The sequence below is a fragment of the Erinaceus europaeus genome, chromosome 16 (assembly GCF_950295315.1).
Source record: "Erinaceus europaeus chromosome 16, mEriEur2.1, whole genome shotgun sequence".
NCBI lineage: Eukaryota > Metazoa > Chordata > Mammalia > Eulipotyphla > Erinaceidae > Erinaceus > Erinaceus europaeus.
The window spans coordinates 13,281,872-13,305,242 of NC_080177.1; the positions used below are offsets into that span (position 1 = coordinate 13,281,872).

Sequence of the window (23,371 nt, forward strand, 5' to 3'; positions counted from 1 at the left end):
GACTTGTCAACACCCATGTTCAGCAGGGAAGCAATTACAGAAGCCAGACCTTCTACCGTCTGCACCCCATAATGACCCTAGGTCCACACTCCCAGAGGGATAAAGAATGGGAAAGCTATCAGGGTAGGGGATGGGAGTTCTGGTGGTGGGAATTGTGTGGAGTTGTACCCCTCTTATCCTGTGTTTTTTGTCAGTGTTTCCTTTTTATAAATAAAAAATTTTAAAAACCCTGTATTCAAATGCAGGTTTCAGAAACAGTGAGTTACTTTTAACTACATGGGCAGAGTGAGGTTCTGATGGAGTCCTCTTCTCCCAAGAGGCTGTACTGGAGATCTCTCAACTTGGGCCGGAGAGTCTCGATTATTGATTAAAGCAGCTTCTTATCTAGGCTCTTCCTTTTTTAAAAAAATTTTTTAAAAATTATCTTCATTTATTTGATAGAGACAGCCAGAAATCAAGAGGGAGAGAGACACCCGCAGCACTGTTTTGCCACTTACAAAGCTTTCTCTCTGCAGGTGGGGAACCGGGGGCTGGAAACCAGGGTCCTTGAACACTGCAACATGTGCACTCAACCAGATGTGCCACCAACCGGCCCCTAGGCTCTTTCTTTTCAATGACAGTAAACTTATGTCTTAGCAGAGAAGATACTGCTTGTTATGTCACACAGCAAAAGTGAAGTCACAGAGTTATTTGGTTATAGTTATTTAGTTATATATATATATATTTAATTATAGATAATTGTAAATCGTCTTATTCTCACATTCTAAATATTCCAATAGTAGTGGATGGGTAGGGTGGGACAGGACTGGGGAACGGCTTAGCTCAGGCTTCACCTCCTCCAGGAAACCTTCTCAGACATCCTCCTGCTCCCATAAGAACACCTTCTTGGGAGTCGGGCTGTAGCGCAGCGGGTTAAGCGCAGGTGGCGCAAAGCACAAGGACCGGCATAAGGATCCCTGTTCGAACCCCGGCTCCCCACCTGCAGGGGAGTCGCTTCACAGGCGGTGAAGCAGGTCTGCAGGTGTCTGTCTTTCTCTCCTCCTCTCTGTCTTCCCCTCCTCTCTCCATTTCTCTCTGTCCTATCCAACAACGACAACAACAATAATAACTACAACAATAAAATAACAAGGGCAACAAAAGGGAAATAAATAAATAAAATAAATATTTAAAAAAAAAAAAAAAAAAAGAACACCTTCTTAAGTATGGTCCTACCTTTTCTCATTGTACCTACCACACTGAGTTGCGAGTCTGCATCTGTGTTTTCAAATTCACTTCAGACTACAGATGTGTCTTCATCTTTGTGACTTTAGCATTTAACACAATATCTGCAACAAAGTAGGCTCTCGAGTCAAACTGAAATGAAGGAAAAAAATAGCAGACCTTTCACTCAGATTTCTTTTGATTAATTAACTAATTTATTTATTATTGGATAGAGACAGAGAGAAATTCAGAGGGGAGGGGAAGATAGAGAGGGAGAGAGACAGAGAGACATCTGCAGCATTGCTTTGACTCTAATGAAGCTTTACCCCTGCAGGTGGGGACTGGGGGCTTGAACCTGGGTCCTTGTGTAATGTGTGAGCTTAACCAGATGCACCACTTACTAGCCCCTTATTCATATTTCTTTAGATCCCCCCCCCTCCTTGGGTGAGTTTCACTTCAGCCAACTCTCCACATTGCTTCGAAGAAGTTATTCTAAGAAAACAACAATAACAAAACCCCTCAAGATTCCTTTTTCAGAAATCATAAAAGACACAGATTTCATGAATAAAAGTGAAACTTTTATATTGGAGAACCAACTATGTATGCTACAGTAAATATTTACTTATTATTATTTTTGGAGGAATTTTTTTTATTATTTTTTTTTATGTACAGAAGACACAGCAGCGTACACTTAGCCCAGTTTGGTGGCAAGTTCTTTAGCCTTTGCCTTTTCCAGCTTGGCAATCCGAACAACTGCTTTTGGACCCAGCACATTTCCTTCCCAGTGATGGAGGCGGATCTCATCATATCTATCATTGTAATGGGTCCTAATAGCTTCCACCAATTTAGCCAGCGCTCCTTTGTCTTCCGAGTTAACTTGTGTGAAGGCAACAGCAGTGCAAGTTTTCCTGTGGACAAGATGCCCCAGGCTGGCCTTCCCCTTGATGATACAGCAAGGGAACCCCCATCTTCCAACACAGGGCAGGCAGAAAGACAACCAACTCGATGGGATCCACGTCATGTGCAGTCACCAAGCTGAGCCTTCTTGTTCTCCGCCAAGGTGGTGACGGTATTAACCCCTGCTCGGAGGACAGGAGGCCTCTTGGTAGGGACATCACCTTTGCTGGCAGCTTGCTTTTCAGCCCAGGCCAGCAACCTCTGCTTCTTATCCTGCTTTGTCTCCGGTCTGTATTTGTGGGCCAGCTTTAGCAGCTGAGTAGCAGTTTGGCGGTCCAATTCCTGGGTGAACTGGTTAATGGCAGGAGGCACTTTCAGCCTCTTGTAGAGGATTGCCCTTTGCCGCTGAAGCCGAATATAGCGAGGCCGTTTGACAAAGCAGGTGAGATCCCTCTTGGGTTGGATGCCCTGTCCAATTCCAAAATTCCTGGGCCTCTTCTCAGAGGATTTACCACCTTCTTGGCTCCTGCTTCTTGACAACAGCAGGGGCCCGGCCACCTTCTTCCCCTTGGCCTTCCTTCCTTTTGGCATCTTGGCCGGCTACTGAAGCTACAGTAAATATTTAAAGAGTAAAGTGTTAAATATATATATTTTTAAAAAATGAATCTACAAAAATACTCAAAGAAAATAAGTGTGTATTTTTTATTTTTTAAAGACCTGGAATAAGTAGAGAAGTTCCTTTATAGTCATGATCTCAAATCTACTAGCCATGAAAGGTGACTGATTAATTTGTTTCCATTAAAACTTATATATATATATCATTAAATGAAGTCAAAAGTGCTTGATTATGATATGGTAATTAAAATGTTTATTTAGTTATTTGAGAAGGGAGAGAGAGAGAAGCAGAGCATCACTCTGGTGTATCAACACTAGGACTCAAACTTGGGAACTCATGCTTGCAAGCCCAGCATTCTATTGACTGTACAACCTCTCAGGCTGCTTGATTTGGTAGTTCTAACTTTGTCTTTAAAATTACTTAAAAGAATTTTTAGGTGAAAATTCTTTTTATTGTTACTACATATTTTTAGAAATCAGAAAAGGAGAAATTTAAATTAAGTTTAGATTCTTTTTGGCATTCTTTTTTCCTTCAAAACTACTAGTAGTCACATGTTATCTAATCAGCAACCAAGTCCAGATTAATATAAAACTGTTAATGGATAATATAAAAACAAGATAGCTTTTTTTCTCCCTCTTTTGCTTTTAAAAATCCTATATCTCCATTAAGTAGTAAATGTCTATTAATATGGAATATCTGTTTCCTTATGGAGAGTTAAGAAAATTTGACTACAATCTTCACTTCTTTAGAAAGAAAATTTGTCCTAATTTAAATAAGAAAAGTTTAGTTCTGTATTTTAATTATTTTAGTTAATTCAAGTTAGTTTCCAAAGTCAAGTTACTTTCATAAAATGTCAGTGAATAGGGAGCCAGCCGGTGGTGCAGCGGGTTAAGTGGACATGGTGTGAAGCACAAGGGCTGGTGTAAGGATCTCAGTTCAAGCCCCCAGCTCCCCACCTGCAGGGGATTCCCTTCACAGGTGGTGAAGCAGGTCTGCAGGTGTCTGTCTTTCTCTCCTCCTCTCTATCTTCCCCTCTGTGGGACTATGTGGAAGTTTGGTAGAGCTTAGGGAAGCTCCTCCCATCTTCACAGATGGAGGTCTGAAAAGACACCTCTCTTGTTAGCCTCTCTCCATAGAGATGAGCGAAGAGACAAAAGTCTATCAGACACAGTTTTCCCTCTGTAAGACTCCTGAAGTCCACAAAGAGCCTATTTCCCCTCTCCCCTACTGTCAGCCAAATGGTTACACTCACTCAAAGTTCACACATTCCACTTCACCTTTTGATCACAAAGGAAGAGCACATACCGTCAAACACTCCTAACACCAGACAAGTGAAAAGCTCCCCAAGACCTTATTTCTTGTAGCCCTTTTGATGTCTTTAAAGCCTTGTTCTTTTTTCTCTATCTCACCTTACTGGTTCAACCCCTATTCTTCTCTCAAATGCCTTTGGATAATTAAATGCCTGCATCAGGAGACTAATTGTATTGATCTTTATGTATCAACTCTTGTCATACCAGCCCCCTGCCCTAGGGGCGTGTTGACCTTTAAGAAACCTGTGAATTCTGACATATGTGAAAACTGTTCTTTGTCTAGCCTTCTATATCAACCCAAACCTTCCCCCCAATAAACGAGTGTGTTCGCACCAGAATCCTCCCCGAGTTTCTTTCTTTTCACACAGTCTCTTGAATTGGTGATGGGAAATTTGGTAGTTTACCTTTCTAGTTGAGAACCACCCACGCCAGCTCCAACACCCCTCCTCTCTCGATTTCTCTCTGTCCTATCCAACAACAATGACAACAATAATAACAGCAATGACAATAAACAACAAGGGCAACAAAAGGGAAAAAATTTTAAAAGTAAATAAAAAATAAAAATTTAAAAAATGCCAGTTAATTGGCATCTTTATTATCTTTAACCTCTCTCTCTCTCTCTCTCTCTCTCTCTCTCTCTGTTTGATATACAAAGGGAGAGAAAGAAGAAGTGAAAGAGACCATGGCAAGAGACAATATGGTGAGGGCCAGACTCAAACCTAGGTTGCTCACATAGCAAACCAGGACACTATCCAAGTGAGCAATTTTGCTGACCTTTTTCAATTCAATTAAAAAAATTAATTCATTTTAAAATTATTTTTTAATTTTTATTTATAAAAAGGAAACACTGACAAAACCATAGGATAAGAGGGGTACAACTCCACACAATTCCAACCACCAGAACTCCATATCCCATCCTCTCCCTTGAAAGCTTTCCTAATTATTTTTTAAATTATTATCTTTATTTATTGGATAGAGACAGTCAGAAATCAAGAGGGAAGGGGGTGATAGAGATGAAGAGAGACACCTGCAACCTTGCTTCATTGCTTGTGAAGCTTTCCCCCTGCAGGTGGGGACTGGGGGCTGGAACCTGAGTCCTTGCACATTGTAATACATGCACTCAACCAGGTGTGCCACCACCCAGCCCCTCTAATTCTTTATCCCTCTGGGAGGAGGGACCTGGGATCATTATGGGCGAAGGTGAAAGGTCTGGCTTTTGTAATTACTTCCCCATTGAAAATAGGTGTTGACAGGCTGATCCATACTCCCAGCCTGTATCTTTCCGTAGGGGACAGGACTCTGGGGAAACGGAGTTCCAGGACATATTGGTGGGGTTGTCTGCCTAGGGAAGTCCAGTTGGCATCATGGTAGTATCTGGAACCTGATGGCTGAAAAAAGAGTCAACATATAAAGTCGAACAAATTGTTGACTAATCATGAACCTAAAGGCTGAAATATTGCAGGTGAGGCTTTGGGGTCTCTGTTTGGGAGATAGCTAGTAGGTCTATTTTAGTTATATTCCAAAGGGCCCATGACTATACTAGTTTTTTCCTGAGCCTGACATCTGATATGTAGGTGGACCCAAGTTATTGTATGGGGAGATGATGTCATGGCTGGAAAAAGGGTAGGAAGCTGGGTCAGGGAAGAGAGTAGCTCCAAAATATGGGAAAGGTGTATAAACATTGTTGTCTGTAAACCCCATTGATTTGATCTGGGGCTATATTCAGCTTAGGAACCTATTATTGGATATAGATAGCATTCCTTTGCATTCCTGTAGGTCTGAGCTTGCATTCTGTGGTCATGAGTAGGAATGTTCCAAGCTACCCTAATTTCAGGACCCACCTTCCTCAGGTGGTAGATAGAGTATGTTATCCAGTCTCCCTTCGAAGGATGGAACATTCTCTACCGTTGTTGATCCACATTGAGGGCAAGGTCCTATGGAGGACCCCAAAGGTGTCCATTGTGTTATTCCTGATGGAGATGACCAGTGACAAAAACTTAATTTATTTTAATCAGAGGAATACAGAGAGAAAGAAAGGGAGGAAGGAAGAAGCCAGAGTACTGCTCTGCTTTGGTTGATGGTGGTGCTGGGGTTAGAACCTGAGACCTCAGAACCTCAGACATGAAAGCCTTTTGCATAACCATTATGGTATCTCTCTAGCCTAAGAATTGGTGTCATTAAACAAGACATTTTTTTTTAAATTCTGAAAACGGGAAGTCCAAGGTCAAGGTATTGGCATATTTGTTGTCAGGTGAGCATCTTGATTGATCAGCTTCAAATAGACTAAGCAGGATTTGGGCCTGCAAACATTTACTTAACCTAGATTTGATGTTGATGATGGTTTCAGGTTTTCTGGTTTGGTACTTGACACATCTGTGCTGGCAACATGTCCCTTTCTATTTTGGCTCCTGTTTCCCCATATGATCTCAGATTAATTCAGAGAGAGTCATCTTTCAGCAATAGTGTTGAATCCACAGCAACTTCAGTCTCTCTTTTAAAAAAATTTTTAAAAAATATTTATTTTCCCTTTTGTTGCTCTTGTTGTTTAACATTGTTGTGATTATTGATGTCGTTGTTGTTGGATAAGACAGAGAGAAATGGAGAGAAGAGGGGAAGACAGAGAGGGCGAGAGAAAGATGGATACCTGCAGACCTGCTTCCCCGCTCGTGAAGTGACTCCCCTGCAGGTGGGGAGCTGGGGGCTTGAACCAGGATCCTTAAGCCAGTGCTTGCGCTTTGCGCCACGTGCACTTAACCTGCTGCGCCACCGCCCGACTCCCTAGCAACTTCAGTCTCTTTAGTCACTGACCACAGTCTCCAAGTGTGTACTCCGGCTGATTTTCTCTAGTGAAAACCAAGTCTTACATTTGGGAGAGGCGAGAGAAAAATCCACATCCTGCTCTTCTCTATCTGAAACTGGGTAGTAGATCCTCAGTCAGTTTCATCAGGGGTACAGGTAAGGTCTGGTGGAAGTCTCTGTTCAGGAGCCAGCTAGTTCTCTCCTGTCATGTTGAGTTGGGCGAGACTGACTCATTCAAGTTGGCACCATCTTCAGTTGGTGGCAGCAGCTGCACTCAGTGCTTAGAGCATAGTCCAAAAAGGGAATAACGTAGGGTAGACAGCAGTCAATTTCTCCCTGTCTCTTTCTCTGTCTCTTTCTGCAGTGACTTTATAGGGGGTCAGGCCATAGCGTACTCGGTTAAGCACATGTGGCGCAAAGTGCCAAGACCAGCATAAAAGATCCAGATTGGAACCCCCAGCTCCCCACCTGCAGGGGGGTCACTTCACAAGTGGTGAAGCAGGTCTGCTGGTGTCTATCTTTCTCTCCCCCTCTCTGTCTTTCCCTCCTCTCGATTCCTCTCTGTCCTATCCAACAACGACAACAATAACAATAATAATAACAACAATAAACAAGGGCAACAAAAGGGGGAAAAATGGCCTCCAGGAGCAGTGGATTCACTGAGCCCCAGTGATAACCCTGTAGACAAAAAAAAAAAAAAAAAGACTTTTTAACAGTCCCCTGCACTACCATAAGCCAGAGCTGAACAGTATACTCTGGTAAAAAATTAAAAATAAGATAATAATACTAAAATTAAATTAAATTAAATTAAGAATAATTTATAGAACTTAACTGAGTTTGGAGTATTGCACCAAAGTAAAAAAAAAACAAAAACCTCTGGGAGAAGGGTGAGGGTAGATTTTTCAGCTTCACTGTAGGGGGGTGGGAGCAGGACACAGATCTTTGGTGGACAAAATAGTGTTAATATACACTCCTATTAAAAAATTTAAATAAATAATGATTTTTTCACCACCAGGGTGTCACTGCTCCAGCCTGACTTTTCTTTTCTCCTTTTCATCTCTCCCTTCCTTCCTTCCTTCCTTCCTTCCTTCCTTCCTTCCTTTCTCCCTTTCTTTCTCTTTCTTTCTTTCTTTCTTTCTTTCTTTCTTTCTTTCTTTCTTTCTTTCTTTCTTCCTTTCTCCTCCAGAGCACTAATCAGCTATGGGTTATGGTAGTATAAATGAAATGGTACTGTGCTGTCTTTTACTCCCTCCATTCCTTACACACACACACACACACACACACACACACACACACACACACACACACCCTCTCTCCCCACCCACGTCTCTCCATCACTCTCTGTCTCTCACTCGATTTCAGAAAAAGAAAGTCTGCTGGGAGCCATGGAATTACAAAGGTGTGAAGCCACAGCAAAGTCCTGGTTGGAAAAAATGTAATAACAAGGGAAAAGAAAGCCCAAAGGATAAAGTCCATTCTTTCTTTTGGCAGTAAAGTCCTCTGCAGGTTCTTTAGTGTAATCAGCTCCTTTCCCGGAATCACAATCTATGGATAGATCTAGAAGCCGGAATCTAAGAGCTCCTTGAGAGAAGAATTTTCCCAGTGCTAGGGCAGTGCACATCTTCTAGCAAGGCACATAGTAAATGTTCAGTTATTAGATGACTGTGGTGAACAATGAAGTTAGACAGACAACTAGGTTTGAGCCATGTGGGAAACTAAAATAGTGAGGTACCTTTGTCCAGGGGAACTCTGTTAATCTCATTTTCTGTTCTTTTATGTGACCAGGGATTCACTGGGAGTGTGTGTGTGTGTGTGTGTGTGTGTGTGTGTGTGTAGTGTGTATGATTCCATTGCTCCAAAGGGAACTCACTCTCTCTTTTTTCTAGATATAGAGTAAGACAGATGGTGAGAGAGACAGAAAGGAAGAGTAAACACCAACTTTATGATTTGCAAAGTTCCCCTCTCTTGCATAGTGCCTCTATGTGGTGGCTGGGGACTTGAACCCAGGTCCGCTGGCATGGTAAAGTAGGTGCTCTACCAAGCTCCTCTAGCAGATTTTTTTTTTTTTCTTTTTGCCTCCAAGGTTATTGCTGGGGCTTGGTGCCTGCATTACGAATCCACTGCTCCTGGAGGCCATCTTTTCCCTTTTGTTGCCCTTGTTGTTTATCGTTGTTGGATAGGATAGAGAGGGATCGAGAGAGGAGGGGAAGAGAAAGTTAGACACCTGCAGGCCTGCTTTACCGCTTTCGAGGTGGGGAGCCAGGGGCTAGAACCGGGATCCTAAAGCTTGTTCTTCTGCTTCTGCATCTGCGCTTAAGCCTGTGCGCTACCGTCCACCTCTCCCCCACTCTCCTTAGCATTTTTTAAAAACACTGACAACAGCAGGGAGGGTTTGACCCATTTGGCTTATGGCATGTGTGAAACAGTCCAGAAATGGCAGTGCCAGCTGGGGCTGACCCAGTGCAGTGAGGGCACTGAAGACAAAGCTACAAAAGTGAAATCAATCTAGGTATGTTTACTGAACTTCCTTGTTTCTATTTAATAAGACATTATGCATAGTTTCCATGCTATTATACAAAGAGCTGGCTTCTTGTCATCAGTTTTAGATTTTTCTCCATATCATGTTTTGTGTTTAAGGAGAGTAGTGCCCTCCCCCAGTCCCATACCAGGGCATCTATCATGAGATAGATTCATGGCTAACTTGAAAGTGATAAATTGGTGTGGGGAGCCACATGTGTCCTCAAGGTTGCTACTGGCATGACCACAGCGTCTTTGTTCACAGACGGCCTTGCTTAAAAGTTAAGTTCCTGCTTCTTTACACCTTACAGTCTTTGTTCACAGACAAGATAAGTTCCTGTCTCCCAACTCCACTTCCCCATGAATCACCCAGGACCTTCCAGATAAAGGCTGATTACCATGACAACACACCACTTCAATCAACAGTCCCCAGCTGCTAACTACCCCCTTGCCCGGGTCTTAAAAACAGCATCTTTGGTGCCAATAAACAGACTTGATCGGAATCTTGACTTGTCTCATTTGTCTCTTGTCCTCTGTCCTCTCCCTCTTGTCCTTGTCCTCACTCCCTCTCCTAGGTTAACCCACGTTTAAGGTCCCGCGGGACAGGACAAATTGGCTTTTAGCAAACTCGTTTGTGGCAAGTTGATCTACAGTGAAAGCAACAGTAATGATAAGAATAATGAAATACGGGGTCGGGCAGTAGCGCAGCGGGTTAAGCGCATGTGGTGCAAAGCACAAGGACTGATCCTTGTGCTTTGATCCCGGTTTGAGACCCCGGCTCCCCACCTGCAGGGGAGTCACTTCACAAGCGGTGAAGCAGGTCTGCAGGTGTCTTTCTCTCCCCATCTCTGTCTTCCCCTCCTCTCTCCATTTCTCTCTGCCCTATCTAACAATAATAACTACAACAACAATAAAAAAAACAAGGGCAACAAAAGGGAAAATAAATTAAAAAATTTTTTTTAATTAAAAAAAAAGAATAATGAAATAAAGAAAAATAACCACTGGCCTCTTATTTCCTATCTGTTTAGAACTTTGACCCACTATGGATATGATGTCTCTTACTTATACATCACTCTCTTTAAAAAAAAAAAATCAGAACATTACTGAGCTCTGACTGAGGGTAGTGACAGGAATTGCACCTGGGATCTCTGGGGCATCAAGTATGAAAGTCTCTTTGGTAAACCACTGTGCTATTTCCCCTGGCCCTCCCTCACATTTTAATGTTACTTATTCTTTTTTTTATTTATGACTGTTAGACTTCTTGGTTTCTTCACAATCCTCTCTTAGAAGAAGAGCCTAAAAAGGTACAAGACACGAGAGAATAAAGGATATTGGGTCGGGGGTCTGGTGGTAGCACAGCAGGTTAAATGCACATGACGTGAAGCCCAAATTCTGTCATAAGAATCCTGGTTTGAGTCCCCGGCACCCCACCTGCAGGGGGGTCATTTCACAAGTGGTGAAGCAGGTCTGTAGGTGTCTATCTTTCTCTGCAGGTGTCTATCTTTCACAAGTGGTGAAGCAGTGGATACATCGTACAGGCACCCAGGCCCAGCAATAAACCTGGAGGCAAATAAATAAATAAATAAATGAGATTGGATGTAACATTGCAGGTTCAATATAACAGCAGTCAGAGAGAACCACACAGTTTGACCAGAGGCAAACACAAATGTACTAGGAACAATGTGAGTTTCTCCTTGTATGACTCATTTCTTTAAGTATTTCTTTGGTTTAGACATAACTGCCACAATAGGGATTATCAAAAGATCTACAGAGTATAAAAGAAATCCAAGTGTTTTTTTTGTGCTCCTTGGGGAAGCACCACCTTACTTCAACTGAAAACCATGGTGATTTCCATGATCTCTGCCTATCCCTACCCAAGTGGCTCACTTCCTCTTCTCTCTGTTCCTGAACTCACCCAACATGTGAAAGCAGAATCTTATTTTTTTAACTGTATTTCTGGAGTATAAGTTTTTTTTAAATATTTTATTTATTTATGAGAAAGACAGGAGGAGAGAGAAAGAACCAGACATCACTCTGGTACATGTGCTGCTGAGGATTGAACTCAGGACCTCATGCTTGAGAGTCCAAAGCTTTATCACTGTGCCACCTCCCGGACCACTGGAGTATAAGTTTTAAAAATGTGTCTAACACTGTAATGCTGTGCCAGTCACTAGGCCTAACTTCTTTCATTCACTTGCTAACAGATGCTATTCAGATTGTCACTAAAATTGCCAAACTCTATTTCCCATGTATATGAAGTATGTATACCAATGGAATTTGACCAGTTTGAGTTCTGGACTCTTGGCCTCTGTTTTCTTTTCTTTTCTTTTCTTTTCTAATCATTGTTGTGGTTATTATTATTGTTGTTGCTGTCGTTGGATAGGACAGAGAGAAATGGAGAGAGGAGGGGAGACAGAGAGGGGGAGAGAAAGACACCTGCAGACCTGCTTCACTGCCTGTGAAGCAATGCCCCTGCAGGTGGGGAACCGGGAGCTCCAACCAGGATCCTTATGCTGGTCCTTGCGCTTTGCGCCACGTGCGCTTAACCTGCTGCACTACCACCCTACTCCCAGCCTCTGTTTTCTTTATGCATAAATATTAATGGGGAGTAGGGCGTTGGGTAGTGGTGCACCTGGTTAAGGAAACATATCACCATGGGCAAGGATCTGGGTTCGACCCTCACTCCCCACCTGCAGGGGTAATACTTCATGCGTGGTGAAGCAGGTCTGCAGGTGTCTATCTTTCTCTCCCCCTCTGTATCTCCCTTCTCAATTTCTCTCTTCGTTGTAAAAACAAAAAAATAATTTATTCATTCACTCACTCATTCAACATACCATATCCTTATTATCAATCTAGTGTAGTAACTCCAAGGGAAAGTTGCACTGTAATTGTTCTAGAGCTCTGGTCGGTTACTGTTTTCAGTTTTTGAGTTTAAACATATTTTACTGGGGTAAATAATGGTTTACAGGACAATTGTTGATACATGGGCACAGTCTTTTATTTCCTCATAGTAAGAGTCTAAATGCATTTTACTTTTAGACAACCTAGTAAGATTCCCCCACCTCCCCCTTTAAAATAGTGCCTCTGGGGAGTCGGTGGTAGTGCAGCAGATAAAGTGCAGGTGGTGGCAAAGTGCAAGGACCAGCGTAAAGATCCCGGTTCCAGCCCCCGGCTCCTCACTTGCAGGGGAGTCGCTTCACAAGGGGTGAAGCAGGTGTCTGTCTTTCTCTCCCTCTCTCTGTCATCCCCTCCTCTCTCCATTTCTCTCTGTCCTATCCAACAACGACAACATCAATAACAACAACAACAATAAAAAACAAGGGCAATAAAAGGGAATAAATATTTTTAAAAAGCTTTATAAAAAATAGTGCCTCTGCTCCAACTAAATCAAGATCAAATTAGATGAAAACTCCAGATGACATCAATTCCATTTGTCTTGGAGTTGTGTGGATGACAAGCAGTAAGTTATGACGACAGGTAGTAGAGCTGAAGCAGCTGTCATGTTTCACCAATAAAGAACACCTTGTCTATGAAATTTTGATTGATTAGCCCTACATACCTTGTCATAAAAGGTTTCACTCTTTCTGGTCTCTGTTCAAGTTTGTTTTTTTTTAATTGATTTCATTTACTCTTTGATGTACTAAGTGTAGGCTTTTATTGTAAAACTGGTTTCCTGCAAGTAATGGTACATGACAGTGTGAACACGGGTGATAGTTGTGCTTGCTGTACCTTTGCCCGAAGGGGCCTTTAGCAGAGGCCTTTCCACCAAGCAGCAAGGCATCAATCTCACCCTCTGCCTACTGATCACCATCCACCTCCAGGCACAACCCAGCAGAGATCTCTCGTATCTTACAAACAGATGCAGAGTACATCTGCTCTGGGCTGGTAAAGTCCAAGTAGGTAGACATGATGGCAGCTCTAGTTTAGCAGGAGAGCGAGAGCAAGGGAAAAAAAAAAAAGCCCAAATTTAACCGCCCCAGTCACTGCTTTTATTATTAGTGGTATCCACCATCAGCAAATGATCTAAACAATAGAAGGAAGATGACAAGGACAAACTTCTTGGAACAGCCTTCCAAAAAGAAACTGCTCCTCAAAGAGATTCAGAGAGCAAGAGAGTCCAGGCAAACTGTCTTCCTTAGTAATTGAGCTTTCTTTTTTTAACTTTATTTAAAATTTTTCCCCTTTTTGTTTATCGTCGTTGTTATTGCTGTCGTTGTTGTGGGATAGGACAGAGAGAAATGGAGAGAGAAGGGGAAGACAGAGAGGGGGAGACAAAGACACCTGCAGACCTGCTTCACCGCCTGCTTCGCCCTTGCAGGTGGGGAGCTGGGGGCTCAAACTGGGATCCTGATGCCGGTCGGTGCGCTTTCCACCATGTGCGCTTAACCCGCTGCGCCACCGCCTGGCTCCAGTAATTGAGCTTTTAAACATTTCGTTTACTTTCCGAAGAGTCTCCAGCGTTTCCTCATGTTCGAGAGTCCAGCACTTTATCTACTGTGCCACCTCCCGGACCTCCAGCGTTTCCTGAGTTGTCCCTAAACACCTTCCCTCCTCCCCCCAAACTTTTTTTTCTCCTTTGCTTAAGAACCCAGAAACCCTAGTCTGTTCTCCCCCGGCTGTTACTATTAAACCAAGCTCTTCTGCTCACTGGCGCTCACCCTCAGTTCACAATCTTGCTGGGCTTCATTTCAAATGAGAATTGTAGATTCTAGACAGAGCTGGCCGGGCATCGTGCGCAAGTCCCTAAACATTGCTGGCCTGTCATGGAGCCAGGGCGCAGGAAAATGGAGCCTTTAACTTTCTGAAGTTCTAGGAGGGGCTGTTCGCGCACAAGATGTGAAGGTAAGGAATCACAAACCGAAAACCCACCGGGTTCAACCTTGCTTAAGCATCATGAGATTTAAAAGAAAATGAAACTGAAAACCCCACAGCTCTTTTCTAACCTGGGCAGGCGTCACGCACCTGGAGACAAGTGACGGTGCGTCCGCGCGGCACTCTGATTGGTCGGGAATGTGGGGTATATAAGTGGATGCTTGAGCCTTCGCGCCCATTACCGCAGCTGACTCTACCAGGAGCCATGGGTCGTCTGGCAACTGTGGCGCTGGGCCTGCTGCTCTCCTTGGCCGTCCTGGAGGCCGTGCAACGTGAGTGTCACCCCTTTCCATGCATCCTTCCTTTCTCTCGCTCCTTCCTTTCCCCACGGGCACTCTTTGCACTCCCCGACTGTGTCACACTCAAGTTCTCCTTCCCAGGTCCCGGCTGGAGAGGCAGTGGGGTGTCCCGAGGGCGGGTGCTAGTTCGCAAGAGGCAAAAACTTCTTTTTATTCATCTCGGGGGCCGGGGCGGGGGGAGGGCGAGGAGCCAGGGAAGGTCGGTTCAAAGTTTCCGAGTTTTGACCGGTTGCGGAACCCGATGGGGGAAGGTTTATCTTTCGCCGGGTCCCGACCTTTCGCACCCTGGGCGCAGTCGGGACGGAGTGGGTGCTGAGCTGCCCGCAGAGCCCCCGTGGGCTGGGGGCGGTGTGTGGGTGGGGCACGTGTCCCGGCTTCCCCGGAGACGTCGCCCCTCCCTGTGGTTTCCCTCGAAGCCCTCCGCGAGGCTCCCTGTTCTGCTCCCTTCCCCACGCTCACGGGACCAGCGTCTAGGCAAGGAATCCGCTGGCGACGCTGGAGGTTTTGGAGAGAGTTTCAAACCGCTGTGACAAAAAGATGAGCTCTCTTTGCTCCCGTTGCCTGCCGCTTTGAATAAGACATGTTTTTTCTGAGAGGTGGGAGGGTGGTGACACGGAGTTTTGGTGGTGGTTTTGGTTTGGAACTAAGATGACACTGTAATCCTACAATCTTGTAAACCAACTATTAATCACAAATAAAAAAACGAAGGAAAAAAAAAGATCACCCCCCAACCCCCACCACCCGCCAGTGCTTCCTGTGATTGACAGCTTCAGTGCCTGTTGTGTGTTTACTGTGATTGAACTCTGAAATGGGCCTAGGATGTAAATCCAATGGTCGTTATTTAGAGCCTGGGCAGGACATTTTGGGGTTGGGTGTGTGTGCATCTTCTGACTGTAATCCTCAATGTTTTTCAGAATTTTCTAGATTTTTTAGGAGCAAACTAGGTGGCCATAGCCTTCCCTGTCCCCATCCTCCCCACCCCACCCCAGTACTTTTTCTTCTCTGGCTCTTTGCCTGGTTCTTTCCCAAAGCCATTACTTTCAGTTTTGAAAAAGCTAAGTCAGAGAGGTTGTAAAACAACTGATGGAGAGTCATCAAGATGGTTACCTTGGTTTTCTGTCTGGAACACCACAGACCTTGAGCTGCCCTAAATACCCTGTAGTATACAAGGTCTATACAGGGCAATATACAGGACCCTTTCATCATTATCCCCACCCAAGATTCTGTGAAACCATACTTTTTGATTATGAGGGGGAAAAGTATATAATATTTAACTTATTTACAAAATAAAGAACCTCTATTCATCACCATATTTGCTGGTGAGTATGAAAGTTGTTTACTAAATGATATATAGGGGCTGGGTGGTGGTGCACCGGGTTAAACACATAGTACTAAGTGCAAGGACCCACACACGGATCTGGCTGGGTTCGAACCCCTGGCTCACCACCTGCAGGAGGGTCACTTCACAAGCCGTGAAACAGGTCTACTGGTATCTATCTTTCTCTCCCCCTCTCTATCTTATCCTCCCCTCTCAATTTCTCTCTGTCCTATCTCAATAAAATGAAAAAAAGTGGCCCTTGGGAACAGTAGATTCATAGTGCAGGCACTGAGCCCCAGCAATAACCCTGGTGGAAAACCAAAAACTTTATATATATGTGTGTGTGTGTGTATGTATGTATATATATGTGTGTATATATATGTGTGTGTATATATATATGTGTGTATATATATATATATATATATATATATATATATATTGTTTGTTTGTTTTGCCACCAGGATTCTCTCTGGGGCTTTGCAGCTGTTGGATTTTTCTGCACTTTACAGACTTTTTTTTTTTTGTGGGGAGAGGGAGAGAAAAAGGAGGAAAGACATCACAGTACTGCTCTACCATTCATCATGAAGGTTGGGTGGTGGTATACCAGGTAGAGCACACATGTCACCATGTATGGAGACCTGAGTTCAAGCCCTTGGTCCCATCTGCAGGGGGGAAGCTTCACAAGCAGTGGAGGAGTGCTGTGGGTATCTTGTCATTTTCTCATGAAGAAGATAGGCCAAGAGAGAGAGAAAGAACCAGACATTACTTTGGTACATGTGCTATTGGGGATTGAACTCTGGACCTCGAGAGTCCTGTTCTTTATCCACTGTGCCACCTCCCAGACACTCTCTCCTTCTCTCTGTCTCAGTCTCCCTATCTGTTTCTCATCCTCTCTGTCTCTCACCATCAAAAGGAAAAACATGGCTGTTAGGAGCAGTGGTGTCATCATGCAGGCACTGAGCACTAGTAATAACCACAGTGACAAAAAAGTAGAATGAAAATAAAATACAGGCTGGGGGCTGGGTGGTGGTGCACCAGGTTTAAGTTGCTGGTTTCCACCTGCAGAAGAAAAGCTTCATGATAGGCGAGGCAGTACTGAAAATGTTTCTCTCTTTCTCTCCATTTCCTCCTTCCCTCTCAATTTTCCTCTGTCTCTATCTAACATACAATAAATAAATATTAAAAAACAATAAAAATAGGGGGCCAGGCGGTGGTGCACCTGGTTAAGCACACACATTACAGTGTGCAAGGACCCCAGTTCAAGCCCCTGGTCCCCCACCTGCAGGGGAAAGCTTCACAAGTGGTGAAGCAGAGCTGCAGGTGTCTCTCTGTCTCTCTCCCTCTTTCCCCCTTCCTCTCAATTTCTGTCTGTCTCTATCCAATGAATAAATAAAGATAATAAAAATAAAATAAAAAATATTTAAAAATTAATAAAAATAAAAAGGTAAAATAAGGGACTGAGGCATGGTATAATAGCATACATATTGGGAAGTCAGATGAGTGTGCACCTAAACAGGAACAGGAACCAGCAAAGGAGTAAACATAGTTTAAAGAGAAGAAAGAAAAGGGGGAGGTCAGGCAAAAAAGGGGCGGTTGGGTGGTAGCACGGTGGGTTAAGTGCACATGGCACGAAGTGCAAGGACTGGCACAAGGATCCTAGTTTGAGCCCCCAGCTCCCCACCTACAAGGTCGCCTCACAAGTGGTAAAGCAGGCCTGCAGGTGTCTGTCTTCCTCTCCTCTCTGGATTTCTCTCTGTTCTATCCAATAGCAACAGCAGTAGTAACAACAGGGGCAACAAAAGTTGGGGGGGAATGGCCTCCAGCAGCAGCAGTGGATTTGTAGTGCAGGCACTGAGCCCCAGTGATAACCCTGGAGACAAAAACAAAAAAACCTTCAAAGGCATTTGCAGGGAGAGATACTGAGTCAGGGTCTATCCTGCAACAATGATGTAGTCTTTTTGAAAAAATAGGAAGAAGCCTATTTGACTAGAGTTTAAATATAAATTGGGAGAAATGGATGATGAAGTTAAAAAAAAATTTGTTGGGGGGGGTTAGTGGTTTACAGTATAGTCTTTTTAAATTTCTTTTTTAAAATTTTTATTTATAAAAAGAAAACACTGACAAAAACCATAGGATAAGAGGGGTACAGACGCCACACAATTCCCACCACCAGATACAGTATAGTCTTTAACACACAGGCACAACCTCTCATCTCCCTCTTGGTTGGTGTCTGAGAGACACACCAGGACCCTAATATCACATCAGCCTGTCCCTTTCCCTCCTTCCTAGAGTCCTTTGCTTTGGTGCAATGTGCCACACCCAGTCCAGGTTTCACCTTCTGTTTACTTTTTTTAAAAAAATTTTGAGATTTATTTATTTATTTTCCCCTTTGTTGCCCTTGTTGTTTTTCATTGTTGTTGTAGTTGTTGTTGTTATTGATGTCATCGTTGTTAGATAGGACAGAGAGAAATGGAGAGAAGAGGGGAAGACAGAGATGGGGAGAGAAAGACAGACACCTGCAGACCTGCTTCACCACCTGTGAAGCAACTCCTCTGAAGGTGGGGAGCCGGGGGCTCAAACTAGGATCCTTAAGCCGGCCCTTGCGCTTTAGGCCACGTGCACTTAACCCTCTGCACTACCGCCCGACTTCCCTGTTCATTGTTTTTAAGTGTGGATGATGAAAATTTTATAGTTGATGCCTGACCTAGCTTAGACCATGGTAACCTCAAATTAAATATCCTGGAATTCTTCATTTGTCTTTCTCTGATGTTCCTAGGTTCTCCAAGGGTTCAGGTTTATTCACGTCACCCAGCAGAGAATGGTAAACCAAATTACCTCAACTGCTATGTATCTGGGTTCCATCCACCTCAGATTGAAATTGAACTTCTAAAGAATGGGGAGAAAATGACCTCGGAGCAGTCAGACCTGTCTTTCAGCAAGGATTGGTCTTTCTATCTTCTGGTTCATTCTAGCTTCACTCCTAATGGAAAAGATAAATACAGTTGCCGTGTGACTCATGAAACTCTCGCAGAGCCCATGATCGTTGAATGGGGTGAGTTTTCAAGTTCTTTCTTTAGTTGCTACCAGTTGTATTTGAATAGCCACACTCTAATACCACCTGGATGTATTTCTTAATATATATATATATTTAATTTTTTTTGTTGTTTATTTTTGAATAGAGACAGAGAGAAATCGAGAGGGAAGGAGGGAGACAGGGAAAAAGACACCTGTAGTCTTACTTGACTGCTCATGAAACATTCCCCCCTGCAGGTGGGGCCAGGGGCTTGAACCCAGGTCTTTTGCACTATAATATATGTGCCCAATCAAGTGTGCCACCACCTGGCTCCCCTAGATATTTTTTAAAGTCTGCATATTGGGATTATTAGGGGATGATATTAAAGTTCCGATTAATGTCACCTTCTGAGAGACCTCTGCACAGCTTGGTTCCTGAAACCGTAATTCCCTGCAGTGAGAGCAGCGAGTAACAGCAGCACTTGCACAGATACACACAACACTCCAAAAGGCTTCTTAGTTATCACCTTCCTTGGCTTTCCTGACAGAGCCACCGGTGCTTAGGATCAACGAGTCTCTGTCTCACTGATTGTCCAACCCTGGACTTCCCCCAGTGCTCTCCAGCTCTGTTGCAGTGAGTTCCCCCTGGGTAGTTCTAAGCAACGTGCTCATGGCTAGGGACAGCTATTCCAGCTTTATTCACAATGATTTTAGACATTTTTTTCATACTTAGTATTTTATTTTATTTTTTTTATTTATTATCTTTATTTATTGAATAGAGACAGCCAGAAATCAAGAGGGAGGGAGTGATAGAGGGGGAGAGAGACAGAGAGACACCTGCAGCCCTGCTTCACCACTTGTAAAGCTTTCCCTCTGAAGGTGTGCATTGTAATACATGCGTTCAACCAGGTGCGGCCACCACCCTGCCCCAATTCTTAGTATTTTTAAGAGTGAAACTTACTGGGTTTTTTTTTTTTTTTTCTATTTTCTTTCTTAATAGATCCTGACAACTAACCTGAATCATGGAGGTAGGTCTAAACTTAAGAAAATGCTTTCTTGTTTTACTATCCTGGGAGTTAACAGCTGTAACATGATACCACTCATTATATTGGGAACACCAGTATGAGTAGCATTTCAGCAGGTGAAGGACAGTCCTATGGGGTATATTTCCTTGTGCTGTGAAGTGGAGTAAAGAAGGCTTATGGTCATAAGTGTAGCCCTGGTAGCAACACTGATGCTCCAAAGGAGGGTGGAGGAGCTGTCAGTGTGTTACCATCAGTTACAAGTAGCTAACTGATCCCACGCTACTTGTGAGCATTTGATCTTTCTATTTTAATCTCTATATTGGATTTCTCTGCACTTTCCAAAAAAAAAAAAAATGAACCACTGTCTTCCTTTGCATAGCAGTTTTATTATTCAGTCAGAGAGACAGGGGAGTTTGGTGCTGTAGTTCTCCCCTCCTTCAATCTCTTGTCTGGTCTTAGACTGAAGTAGTGGGTACTGTATTTACTTTCAAGAGACTTCCAGTCTAGCAGAGAGAACTGGACTACATGGTTGTAACTCAAAGATACCACGATTGACAGAAGGCTCTCTAGCAGCAAGAAAGAGTGGGGGGTTGCATTTCTTAGTCTCTTCAGTTGTCCAGAGGTAGAAAGGGATCAGCTTTTCAGTGAAATTCTATTCTGTGGGTACCTTTATACTGAAACAAACAAACAAACAAAAACACAAATATCTAACTACTTTCTGGGACAGGGAAATTAATTTGAGAGAGCATGAGAGAGTTTGGGTGATTTACCAGAATAGAAGTTATTAGCAGAAGTGCAAGGGTCTGAACTCTTAAGACTAGCATTCTTGTATTTAAGGTTATGGGATAACTAAGAAGATAAACTAATGGGGTATGAAATTGGTCTGGAATATTGTCTGTAGCTACTGTTTTAACAAACAATGACTTACACACCAGAAGTTAGATAAGTTTGATGGTACAAGATTGTACTTTCAGATTAATTCAAATGAAAGAATGTATTTGCTAATAAACCTTTTTTTTATTTTCAGATTGGAAGATTTGAATTATACCAACTGCAGAAGAATATATTTCTAGTGCTTCTCTGTTATAATGCTTTATGCCTACCAGTTAGCCAATAATGCTGAAGTTAACACAAATATCTGTATAATTCCACTTTAGCCTCTATCTCCACATTTGACCCAAGTAATTAGCCTGTAAGGGGCTCTGACAGCTTCAAAGTAGAGTAGACAGAATTCTCATGTTCAATGCCAACGTTTTAGACAAATCTGAACCCTTTAGCCTCTTCTGCATATAAAATTCAATAATAAAATAGTTCTGCATGTTGGAGTTGGCCTTCATTTTGTAAGCTTGGCTTAGAAATTTTGGGAAATGCTCTGAAAGACAACTGCCAGAATTATTGAAATTTGTTTTAATAGATAAAACAATTTGTTGTATCAAATTTATATTTAAGAAACTATTAAAGAGGAACATGGTTCTCTATAACTTGATTTCATTTTTGTTTCATTAATATAGTTGTGAAAACTTGATAGGCTCTTTTCCTTAGATGCCACATCTTCTCATGCCTTTTTATTTTTTTTTAATTTTTTAATCTTTATTTATTGGATAGAGGCAGCCAGAAATCAAGAGGAAAGGGGGAAATAGGGAAAGAGACAGAGAGACACCTGCAGCCCTGCTTCACCACTTGTGAAGCTTTCCTCCCACAGGTGGGGACCAGGGGCTTGAACCCGGGTCCTGTGCACTATAACATGTGCTCAACCAAGTGCGCCACCACCCGGCCCCACCTTTTTATTTTCAAACAGAAATGCGCCAGTTGGAGAAGAGTATAAATTGTTGGTGTGTGGGGTGTGGCTCAACAGTGGGGGACTCCTCAGCAATCTTTTATTTTACAGATGAGGAATGGGTCTCCTGAGAAGTTAACTGAATTAAAATGACAGCCATTTGTCTTTTAGTTGGAGTACTTTTCCCTGCGTCAAACCATGAGGAATATGTAGATGTTAAGAGGGAGCAGCAGTATCTGATGGGATTAATATTTTAGAAAGCAGTAGGTAATACTGTCAATAAAAGCATACAAGATTAAACAAATCCAAGAAATAAGCTTATACATTATGACAAGCTTTGTGCATTTTATATGACCATGAATTTGATTTCCTTCATGCTAGATACTCTGAAGATGAATAAAACACAGCACTGTGCTTGACATTCACAGCCTCACACACCCCAGTGCTGTGATGTCTCTCCCTTTCTTTGAAAAAGTTTACCTAATGCAAGGTGGGAGTAGATGGCACAAGAGTATGTCCAGTGAGGTGGCAGGAAAATATGTTTGGAAAATAACAAAAACTTTAGGTAGGAATTAGGGAAGTCATTTACTTGAGCTGAGACTTGGCAGGTAGTGGTTCTCCTGCCTGGTGAGGGGGCCTGGGGCTTCCAGGCATGGAGGACAAATTATGAAGAGTATGGGGGGGACTGGCAGTAACACAGCAGGTTAAGCGCATATGGTATGAAGTGCAAGGATCAGCTCAAGGATTCTGTTTCAAGACCCTTGCTCCCTCATCTGTGGGGGGAGGGGGTTAGCTCACAAGTGGTCAAGCAGATTTGCAGCTGTCTTTCTTTGCAGGTGTATTTCACTGCCCTAAAAATTCTCAACGCTCCGCTATTCAACCAACTCACCTCCCACCCATCCCGAGCAATCAGTTTTACTGTCTCCACACATGAGGTTGTCTTATTATACATGAGGTTGGAGTCATATAGCATGTAGATTCAGACTGACTTTATTTCACTTAGTACTATGCATTTAGGCTACTCTCCCCTCGGTCTTTCCATAACTTGATAGCTGGTTTCATATTTTTAAAATAGAGTTATTTGTTTCGTGTGTGTTAGAGGGAAAGGGAGAGCCTCAGAGGGAAAGACTGGCCAGAGCGCTGACATGTTTAGTGCCAGAGATCGAACTGGAGTCCTCGCACATACAGGTCCTGTGCTTTCCCCACAGAGCCACCTCACCAGCTGTTTGGTAGCTCATTTCATTTTAGTGTAGTTCTTCTTCTAGCGTTTGCCCTTCTTCCATAGCCAGTCAACAGCGTCAGGTTGAAAGCTGTCAGGAGCTGCTTGTTGCTGGCTTTGAAAGTGACTGGGATCCATGTGGATTCAGTTGGCTAGGAAGGATTGTCAATGTAGTCTGGATGTACACAGTCCGTTTATCCACGGAAGGACATCTTTGTTCTAAATTTTGGCAATTGTGAATAAGTTTGGTATAAACAAACACCACATCCAGGTTTTTGTGGGCATGTCTTCGCAATATTATTTAAATCTAGTAATCTAGTATGCAGCCAAATTTGGATACAACGAGCTAAATCATAATGGACTTTTTTTTTTAATTTTTTTTATTTAAGAAAGGATTAATTAACAAAACCATAGGGTAGGAGGGATAATGGACTTGCTGTTCTCATGTCGTTTTCTGAAAAGCTGTTTTAACAGTGCACTCAGTAGAAAAGATAAAAAAAAAAAAAGTAG

At 43.0% G+C, this 23,371-nt stretch overlaps 1 protein-coding gene and 1 pseudogene across 1 annotated transcript; one reads left to right on the top strand and one right to left on the bottom strand.

The window, feature by feature from the left end:
* Positions 1 to 1,790: 1,790 nt before the first annotated feature.
* LOC103123461 (large ribosomal subunit protein eL8-like) lies at positions 1,791 to 12,952 on the bottom strand (annotated as a pseudogene).
* A 1,374-nt stretch (positions 12,953 to 14,326) lies between these two features.
* On the top strand, positions 14,327 to 21,190 carry B2M (beta-2-microglobulin). The gene is made up of 4 exons (XM_016192943.2): positions 14,327 to 14,483; positions 18,605 to 18,880; positions 19,841 to 19,868; positions 20,893 to 21,190. Exons 1-3 carry the CDS (start codon positions 14,369 to 14,371, stop codon positions 19,852 to 19,854), a joined length of 405 nt encoding a protein of 134 aa, XP_016048429.2. The 5' UTR covers positions 14,327 to 14,368; the 3' UTR covers positions 19,855 to 19,868; positions 20,893 to 21,190.
* Positions 21,191 to 23,371: the final 2,181 nt, after the last annotated feature.

What these genes read in the sequence shown, in the direction of transcription:
- B2M (XM_016192943.2), top strand. Translation starts at nt 14,369, where the DNA reads ATGCTTGAGCCTTCGCGCCCATTACCGCAGCTGACTCTACCAGGAGCC. An exon ending in CGTCCTGGAGGCCGTGCAAC is followed by an intron (nt 14,484 to 18,604) that starts GTGAGTGTCACC and finishes TGATGTTCCTAG; the next exon opens with GTTCTCCAAGGGTTCAGGTT.